We start from the raw sequence: 10,264 nt of genomic DNA, 5'->3' as shown, positions 1-10,264 counted from the left end.
TGATTGCACCCAATCAGGTGTGAATGCTAGGGTGTGTGGCCCTGCGGGAGACTGGTGACCTGTCCAGGGGGCACCCCGGCTTCGCCCAACAGTTACTTGGATAGGCTCCAGCAACCCTGTGACCCCAAAAGGGATAAAGCGTGTTTAAAAGATGGATAGATGAACCTAGACTGTGTCTAGAAAGTGTGAGCATCTTTGCTCTGTGGTAAATGGACATTTAGTGTGAGATTCTGAAAACAAGAAAGTGGAAACGGAGTAAAGGCTTGAAATCTATCCTCCAATTCTTGCAGAAGTATTATACAGCTTTGAAAACACTCAGAATTTGACACTTCTATCACAAAATTCTACAGGGTAACCCTTGTGCTATCTTAAGTGACCCCACCCTTGCATTGACGTGTTGTCCCTACCATGACAAAGGTGGATAAAGGTGGAAAGATTTCATGTAATCCATGGACACCAGTGAAGATCACAAATCATTAAAGAAAAAAGGTTCAGAGCACTGTCTAGTGGGTCTATGTGACCCAACGTAAAAGTGCAGAGGATAGCACAAGGGTTCAATTGATGACATTGCAACTATATATATATAACTCAAAATGTAAAACGAAATATGGGAATATACACTGACCAAAAATATAAACGCAACGCTTTTGTTATTGCTCCCATTTTCTATGATATGAACTCAAAGATGTGAAACATTTTCCACATACACAAAATAACCAGTTCTCTGAAATATTGTTCACAAATGTTTCACATCTTTGAGTTCATACCATAAAAAAATGGGAGCAATAACAAAAGTGTTGCGTTTATATTTTTGGTCAGTGTATATAGTAAATTGGCTTCTTCCCACTCCGTTTCGAACAATAAATTAAACTCTTATTGACTTTAGTTCATAATTAATATATCTGGTGAATCAAACAGGACCTAAGTGTGTACTGGATGCATTATTGCAGAAATCTGCATATATGATTAAGAGTAATAACACAGTTATTTTCTTTTCACATATTTACTAGTTTTTCTTTGTGTTTCAGTTACTTAAAATAAACTCATCACTATCTCTTTCAGGGTCACAGGGATGCCGGAACTTGTCCTGGGTACACAAATCAAATCAAATCAAAGCTAATCTAATCTAATCTAATCTAATCTAATCTCTAATTTTATTTAGCAAGACTGAATTATTTGGACATGTCTAAATACTTGGAGAAATAATTAGCTTTATCAGTATTGAAGTCCCATTTTAATAATCTTTGGAGTTATTTTAAAAGTGTTCCCAGGGGTCTTTTTACTATGAATATTATTAATATTCCGAGTTGTGGGTGGGACAGTTGGTGCAAAGCAAGCCCACCCCCACCCCCAGCAATATTAGAGCTATCCAGCCGTACAGGAAAACGAAGACATACATGGATCTGGTAGGCTACAAAAGGATGCAAGGGTGCAAGCTTGTGGCCCACCAACTGTAGCACCTACGTCACTGCTACAAGCTTTTCAAAAGGCGTGTTTTTGTTTACTCCTGATTCACAACAGTTTGAATGATGAAATACTTAGAAATGTACTTCTAAGCTTATTTTTCTTTACATACTGTATGTCCTTGGTCGTTAGAAAAAAATCTCACTAGAAAAGGTTAGAAGCACCAAAAAGGAGTGTTGTGTGTGTGTTTCAAACATGGTTCAGATTCCACATAGCTGTGATCTGATCTGGAACAGCGAGCCCAAAGGGGGCCCGTGCTGGCGGGGGGGTGTCCCCCCCCCCCCAGCTCCTCCTCACCTACAATACAATATTACAAATGCTTGTTTCTGATGGTGTGTTGACGCTGTGTTGGTGTGCACACATGAAATATGGATCTTGTTGGTGTTGTTGGTGTGGCAGGGGGAGGGCCCCACAGTAGAAAATTATCGCGCAGGAAGCAACTGTGCAATCACAACAAAAGATCCATCTAAAGTGCACCTGAGAAAAAGCCATTTTTAACATAAAAGCTGGTTTGCCTGACATTTTAAACATGTCTGTTTTTGACTCTTTTGATGTAACTTGAAGAGACCCCCCCCCCCCCCCCCATGCACACACATTTACACACCTTTTAAGTTTTGTCTCGGGGATGCTAAAACTTTATCTGAGTCCTTTCTTGACTTTTTTATTTATAATGTCTCCCATTTAACATAAATATTTAATTGATGCTTAATTTATTTATTTTTTAAACTTTCTTTTATTCAGGAAGAGAAATAATGTCTGAATTTGTGAAGAGAAAATGGCTTAAAAAGCTGCTCCAAATGAGCGAAATGTCAGCTTTGAAGACTCCAAAGAGAACCACAAGAGAAAATGTTGACTTTTGGCTCCTCCTGCTGGTGATCAAGACTTCTTTAAAAAGCTGGAATTCGGGGAGAATTTCATTTAATCGCACGTTGAGTTTGGTTGATTTGAAGTTTTTTTAGTTTAAGGATGTCATGATCGGTTGGTTTTTAGATCTACTGCAAGATTTCTTTTTATGAAATGTAGCTTTTAAATGTTTACAATAATTGTATTATGGCAGTGTTGTATTTTTTAAAATTTAACTATTTGCCTTTTACTTTTGAAAGTATTTTATTCAAGTTCCTTTCAAATGAAAATAAAGCAGACTTGAATTGAAAATACAAGAAAGTCAAGATAAACACAAAATGTTCTTTCATTTTGACATTTTCTATCATTTTGACTTCATATATATATATATATATATATATATATATATATATATATATATATATATATATATATATATATATATATATTTATTTATTTATTTATTTCAGACAAACAGAGGTTAAATGTTTTAGTTCCCTTTTTATCTAATTTGTTGTTCAAGATTACTTCTGTCTGGAGAAGTTGTTGTTTCCTGCCTGATCTTATAGAAAAATCCTCCCAGCAGTGTGAATCTTCATCCTCTGGCTTGACAACAGCTGTCAGTTTGCCCTGAGGCTGTACTGAAAAACACCAGCTGAATGCAGATGTTCATTGATTTTCTGTCCCTAGACCGAGGCTGAGAACTCTTTTGTCGAGTCAAGAGTTAAAATGTTAAAAAACTTTTTTTTTTTTTAATTAATGGAATTATTTCTTTACACTCTTTGAGGTTTTTTTTAAGGTTGTGTCACATTTCAAAAACATGTTGGGACACAGCTCTGTCTTGAGTGTAATAAAACACTCTCCTTTACTTCAACAGCTCCGGAATGTTGTTTCTCATCTTAAAGACAGTATGAGGATTAAAAAAATAAATATATATATAGATAGATATATATATATAGATAGATATTATAGATATTTGTTTTCTACATCTATTTGGACCAAAGCCTGCGTTTGCCCCATGGTCACCCTTGCTGGGTGGTGTGTGACCACACCTCCACATCTTCATGTGCAAATATCCTGCTTTGGTTTTTACAGTTGCTGTATCTGTATTTATTTTAGATTTACCAGGCCAGTTTGGCCATTCCTCCACCCCGCTGTCTGTTGATTTGTAAGGCATGGCAGTGACATGTGGAATGTTTCATTAGCTGGCCCCCGGGGGCATCATGCTGCCTGTGCCTGTGCATCGTTCTGCTCTTCTTTTTTTTCCCACTCCTGCCTTCCCTCTTTGGCACACTCATTCTCTCTGTGGTGTTATTTGTCTGTTTGCGGACAGACCGGCTGCATGGGTCAGGAGGTGGCTGCACGTTAGTCGTCTCCTCTCCATGGCCTGCCGTCCCTCCAGCTCTGCTTCCTACTCTGTAGTGATCATCCCACTCAAGACCAGCCTCCGCAGCCTGGACGCCCTCCGTTTCTACCTATGGGTTAGGTGATGTTTGTGCATTTTTTGCAAACGTTTGTTCTTCTGTGGATTTTGGGAGAAAGGTAACATCCATCCCATAATATAGAAAATTTCCAGTCTTTTGTTTTCTTCGTTTAAATGTATATTTTAGGCTATTATGTACAAACTAGTGAACTTTTTTACTGCTGGAAATAGTGGCTGTTTTAGTCAGAGCAGGCTTTAAAAGTAGCAGTATGTCAAAAATACTCTTTTTCATTTTGTGTTCAAAATTGAACCATTTTCAAGTGGTAAAACGAGTCAATTTTGACCCGAACACAATATGAGGGTTTAACCCTTTGAAAAAAATAAACACATAAAAAATTTCGAAGATGCTTTTGCTTTTTTATTTCAAATGAAATACAAACATTGATTGGAAAATAAACATTGAAATGAAACACCTATATTTGGTTTAAATTTTGTATTAAATACATTTATTTAAACTATAATGATACTTCAACTGTACAATTTCTGACATATTTTCTTCCTTTAAAAAATCAGTTTCATTGTCATAATAATGTGATCCCAATGTTATTTTTTATTGTTTTTCTTCCAACGTTGCTTATTTAAAATAGAATATTTTCAGATTACTGGGATAATCATGATTTGGTTCATGTGAAACACTGTCGATACAAGCTTGGATGAACAACAACATGTGACATATCACGCCATGTCATCACCTAATGAATCAGCCGCTCCTAAAACCACTTCAACAAGTTGAAGTAAAGTCATATGAAGGAATTTGTTCTTCCTCTTTCAGGTTTTTTGGCTTTAACTCGTTTCTTTATGTTTGGATTGACATAATAAAAACAATCTGATGGCAGTGGTTTTCCTATGGCTGTCACATTTGCGTTTGAGTCAGAACTCAGACTGTTTCCACAGCCAGGTGGGTGGGCCTGATAAGCTTTGCTGTGCCAACTGCATAACAGGTTTGCTATCTGACTTACAAGCAAATTGCGTGAAGACAAACTCTGCAAGTAAAGGGAAACACCAGAGGACATTCGGTCTTTTACATTCCTTTTATTTTGGATTTAGATTTGACATGTTTGCATGTTCTCCCAGTGCATGTGTGGGTTCTCTCCTGGCACTCCGGTTTCCTCCCACAATCCAAAAACAAGCTTTATAGGACTCTAAATTGTTTTTTAGGTGTGAATATGAGTTTGTGTGGTCTAGCAATGGACAACCAAACTGTCCGGGATGTGCCCTGCCTTTGGCCATAAGTAACTGGGATAGGCTCCAGCAACCCTGTGACCTTAAATGGGATTAAGTCGGTTTAGATAATGGATGGATGTATGTTTAAGTCAACAAAAAATCCCTCCTTTTCTAAACCAACCATTTGAGGCAATCCAACATTTGAAATTACAGGGTTGGCTTTAACTTTAGAATGAAATGTGTGGGCTTTGGTCTTACCAGTCCACTCTCTGCAGCAGTCGCTTCTCTTCTTTTTTTTACTTTTGGCTTTTCCCTTCAGGGGTGGCTACAGCAAATCATTGACCCTGAACGTGTCCTCTTTCTCTGCATCCATAGTACCGGTACTTATTTTTGTCCTCCTCTTGAACTCTTGGCTGGCAGGTCTAGACTCACTATCCTTCTACCCAATATCTTCACTGTCTCTCCTCTGGACATGTCCAAACCATTTCAGTCTGCCCTCTCTGACTTTATATCCACACCCTCTAACATGTTCTGGGCCTCTGATGTCCTCATTCCTGATCCTATCCATCCTGGTTACTCCCACAGAGAACCTCAGCATCTTCATCTCTGCTACCTTCAGCGCTGCTTCCTGTATTTTCCTCAGTGCTACTGACTAAACTGAACAACGTGACCTACAGCTATTCAGTAACAGGTGCTGAGACAAAAAAGGGGAACACTTATACCTTATTAAAGACGGTATTTACAGTCATTAGGAATTAAGAATTGAATTTAGTTTCTCATCAAAACCACAATTTGAACTTTAATTAACTTTAAATTAAGACAATGAAAATACTTCTGGAACGCAGAGTTACCTTTACAGCTCATCCATCCTCCTGAAACCTCTGAATTCCTTTCAAATACTCAGGGTTGCTGGGGCCTATCCCAGCTACTGTACGTTGAAGGCAGGATTACACCCTGGACAGGCCGTCAGGGCATCGCAGACCCATTACAGCTCACGATCTGCCTTATTCATTGAAATACAACTAAAGTGTATCTGGGCTCTTGCCATTATCAAGAAGATTTTCCACTTGGAAGTTTAATTGTAGAGATGACTCATCCAAAATCATCCCTCTGACACATCCTCACAGCTGTGAGGTACAGATGTTTTGCTGTCATACTGTGGGTTAGTGTGTGTGATTCTTCAAAATTCAAGGATACGCTAAAATCACTTTGATCTTGGGAAAAATTGACAAATAAAAATTTGCTTGCATTCTTTGTTATTGAATCTTGTTCTGTCTCCAAGAGTAACAACATGTTCAATGTAGAAAAACCACATCTCTTTGGCATTTGAGACGCCTATTAGTGTTGAGTAGGATGAATCCACTGTAAAAAAAAAATCTATTGGACCTCCTTTAAAAATCACTGTCACAATTACATTCAGTTTGACTTACATATCTGAATTTGTTGTTTCAGATTAAAAGGTTAAAGGATCTCGAAAAGGAGAAGGACGCTCTCTGGTCTGGTCTGGAGATTTTGGAGAAGGCGCGGCTCTGGTACCTTGACCAGCTCAAACAGAACAGGGCCCGGCAGAATTTGGAGTGCTGGAATGGGTCTGGCATGTCTCAAAGAGGTGAAGATGAGGTATAGTTGCCAGCTGGAATTAAAGCCTCACAGGTTTACAAGTTCAAGAATGTCGTTTTCCTGAAGCAAAAAGTAGTTCACTTGATGTTTATTTTATTAAAAATACTATAGGTATGGCAAATATGCTAAAGACCATGTATGTGTAGTGTAGGAAGTACACCAACCGAATACTTCTTTAGACCAAACTGGAACATTTTAAGTGTACAATATATAGATGGTATATATAGTAAACTTCAAGTACACTGCCTCACTTTTAGTTTAGACTAAGTATACTTGTAATAAATACTTTTTGCTAAAAGTAAGTTTGCTGTTTTGGCATTTTGGACAGACTAAAAGTAAATGTTAATAGATTGTCAATCGCTTTGTATTACTTTTACATAAATTTTAAAAAGTTTCAGTTTTTTTTAAAACTAGGCATAGAAATAAAGTTATACATATATTTAGACTGGGTGTGTTTTGTGTGTTTGTTTTAACTAAAGCATGTAAGCTACAGCCTTGGCTCCTTTTATTGTAATTATTAGTTCATAAAAATTCAGGGACAGGATATGAATGTTAGCCTTTAAAAATAACTTTATTGTTAACGTTAGATTCAGTACAAAAATTTCAAAATACATTGTACATTACTACAAACATATAAGAAATAAAATTTTAAAAAGTGGCAGGGGTTGGAATGAATGAAGAGAAGCATATAATGCATATGAAAAAGACTTTTGATTAAACATTACAGGTTTAACATTTAAAACAATTTTATGTTGGGAACACATTTCGAGATATTTTAGAGCTTGGTTTTCTTAAAAAAATTAATTGATTTTGCTTATAGAATGGCAGCATACCTTTAGGTCCACTTATTGCAACTGTGAAAACTAAACAACTACACAATCATAAGCATTAAACATACTATTTTAGTATTTTCAAAAGTGTATTTATTTGTGTATACATAAAGCGGAAGGTTATCATGGTTGGACATAATGAGTTTCTCGTCGGATACTTTATGAGGGAACACATCTGCTTGTGGAGATTCGGCGGTACAAATGGGATTGAGTTGAAGCTGAAAGTAGAAATATCTATGACATTTGAGTTTCTCCAGGCTCGCTCCTGCCTCCTTCGGTGCCGCATCCAGCGGGCGAACGGACGTCTCGGCTCCGTCATGACTGAACCCAACGCCATGAGCAACAGCAACCCCTCCATACCAGAGGCAGTAGCGGACAGCGACCTCCGGTGGCGGAACACAGTATTGACCCAGGTTGAAAAATAAAGCTACATGTTTTAAGACTTTTATTTTACCCAAACATTTAGAAAAAATCTCGATTTTGTTTGATTTGCCACATTTTGTAAAGTATCAGACAATACTGTTTTATTGTCCTGAATTTTCTCTGACAGGAAGTGACGGATAAGAATCGACAGATCTCCTTATCGGAGTTGGAAAAAGATTCTCTCCTGGAGAAGCTGCAGACCTGCTGATTGTCCACGCTCACCCGTATGCGCTGCACTATATTTAGTAGTTTGTAAATATCTATTTATATCAACTCAGTAAAAGGTGCATCATTAATTTCCTATAAATTTTGGGGATCATGGAAACCCCCCTCCCCCTCCCCCCAAAAAACACGTATTAGAGGTATCCAAAGGGAGGTTTTAAAATTATTATGGGATGGCCACAGGACCTAAGGCTTCAGAGGCATTTGAGATTGTGTAAAATTTGGCAATTTTCACCATTTTTGCGCAATATGGGAAAATAAACTTTTGTTCGAGTGATCTCTTTTTAAACTTTCACGCACATGCCGCTAGCTTAAGTCTACAACCACATCTGAAGTTTTGCTGACCTTTGACCTTGGGAGGAAGCTGTCATCTTCAGGACTTTCTACAAATGTAGGCTATGTCCGAATTCCCAACCTAACCCCTATATAGTGCACTATATTGTGCACTATATATTGTGCCTTAGAAAGTGCACTAGATCTACAATTTGTCGCCAAATTGTAGATTTGGGAATCTACAATTCCTTGGAAATTTCCCAGCACTATCTGCGAAAAACCAGTGTGCATCAATACTCACTAGATCGGCGAATATAGACCAAAATGCATTACGTCTGAACAATTTTTGCCAAAAGAATGTATTTAAATGTATTTTTTAAATAAATCATCAATGTTTTTATCTTCAGAAAGAACATAACACACGATATTGGGAATGTGGGCGTGGTTAACAAAAAACCTCTGTTGCAGAACACATCTAGAACTTTACTTTTGCCAATTCTAATTAAAAAAATATATAGATGTAGATGACCAAATAATAAACTGGTTGCTATGGAGATAAAACTAACAAGAAAGCCGATGGGCCATACAATGCTGCTTCAATTTTCTTCTTATTTTTCCTTCTTTGACTTATTTTGCTGCACTTTTTCAGTCCAGATGTTTTCTGAAGTTATTTTTGCAGGATTTTTCCAATGTTGGTTTGAGTTTTAACAAGCAATTACTAAAAGAAGAAGTGAAGACGTCTGTTTTTGCACAAGTGAGATGCTGCTGCTACTAGTAAACAATTCCCAGTTGTGTTGCGCGAAACACCAGTTTTATTTCTGCCAAGATCACAGTGTTTTGATGTCGACCTGCATCAGTGTTTGTCTGCAGGGGAGAAGAGAACCACAGGGTTCTTCCCTTTCCGCCTGCATGAGGGCTTTTTGTCCAGACAAGCCGCTGCAGCCTCTCCCGGTGGTCCCTCGCTGATCTTACAGCGACTGATAAACGTTATCTCAGGCAGTCATTGTGCGTGTTTGCAGGAATTTTCTCTCCTGCGCCCCATAAATGTGCTCACAGAAGAAAGGGCGCTTGAATAGTTACACATAGAAAGCGTGTCTTATTTAGTTGCACAGGGTGTTGTCTGATCTGATTGACGTTCTCTCTTCCCCTATTTGACCAAAGTTTGTAAATGCAGTAGCTTAATAAAGTTTTAAAATGTATATCTTTTCTCATCTGTCAAGGGAATTCCCTAAATTCATGTTTTTTTGCAACAAAAATCCTTCAAGAATATTAATTTAATGAAGCAGACTTAGTGTTCGTGAGTGTTTAGATTTAGTTCAATGCAATTTAAACTTATAATTTAAAAAACTCTTTTGATAAACTTTAACGGAAACTGGAAAACTAATTGAAACTTTGCTTTAAACCCCATATGCAGAAGCCACAAATATTTTTAGCCCTATAAAACCATTTGTATCATATTCGACACGCACATTTCTGAGACCCCTGCCTCATTAACATGATCCAAACTTTCCTTAAAAACCCATCCATTGAAAATATCATATCTTTTTTGCATTATATGCTGTTCCATTGGTCTATTTTTGAACTTAAATATGTAAGGCGCACCAAACTATATAATAAAAATATATTAATTAAGATGAAAGAGTCAGAGATAAGTCTGTCAGCCACTTGTTTGTAACACGCTACACGTTAGCCATGTTAGGAACGTTAGCCACATTAGCACATTCAAAATATCTGTAACTCGCAACCTTGTTTGCAACACTTAAAAAAACAGACTGATGCCGCTAAAAAAATGTTACTGGCTATGTACGAATTCCTTCACTACTCTCTATATAGTGCGTTTGCCATTTTCTAGTGCTGTTTGAATCGACAATTCCAAAATCGAGTGCCCTAGATATTTCCCAGAAGTCTCTGCAAAAAACAAGTGTGCATTGATGCTCACTAG

General features: G+C 37.4%; 1 protein-coding gene across 2 annotated transcripts; it reads left to right on the top strand.

The window, feature by feature from the left end:
* Positions 1–3,536: 3,536 nt before the first annotated feature.
* LOC101169990 (suppressor APC domain-containing protein 1) lies at positions 3,537–9,521 on the top strand. 2 transcript variants are annotated; one of them, XM_004082901.5, is made up of 4 exons: positions 3,537–3,788; positions 6,407–6,574; positions 7,662–7,817; positions 7,955–9,521. In XM_004082901.5, the coding sequence occupies exons 1-4, from the start codon at positions 3,690–3,692 to the stop codon at positions 8,033–8,035; spliced, it is 504 nt and encodes a 167-aa protein (XP_004082949.1). In that variant the 5' UTR covers positions 3,537–3,689; the 3' UTR covers positions 8,036–9,521. The 2 variants fall into 2 exon arrangements, with proteins under 2 accessions (XP_004082949.1, XP_011489237.1); XM_011490935.4 differs by having other exon boundaries at positions 3,641–3,788; positions 7,653–7,817.
* The last annotated feature ends 743 nt before the right edge of the window (positions 9,522–10,264 follow it).

The sequence above is a fragment of the Oryzias latipes genome, chromosome 23 (assembly GCF_053564925.1).
Source record: "Oryzias latipes strain Hd-rR chromosome 23, Olatipes_Hd-rR_3.1".
NCBI classification, from domain to species: domain Eukaryota; kingdom Metazoa; phylum Chordata; class Actinopteri; order Beloniformes; family Adrianichthyidae; genus Oryzias; species Oryzias latipes.
The sequence above is the reverse complement of the archived record's forward strand: the minus strand, read 5'-3'. Positions and strand labels throughout refer to the sequence as shown.

What these genes read in the sequence shown, in the direction of transcription:
- LOC101169990 (XM_011490935.4), top strand. Translation starts at nt 3,690, where the DNA reads ATGGCCTGCCGTCCCTCCAGCTCTGCTTCCTACTCTGTAGTGATCATC. An exon ending in CCCTCCGTTTCTACCTATGG is followed by an intron (nt 3,789 to 6,406) that starts GTTAGGTGATGT and finishes TTGTTGTTTCAG; the next exon opens with ATTAAAAGGTTAAAGGATCT. An exon ending in CTCAAAGAGGTGAAGATGAG is followed by an intron (nt 6,575 to 7,652) that starts GTATAGTTGCCA and finishes ATGACATTTGAG; the next exon opens with TTTCTCCAGGCTCGCTCCTG.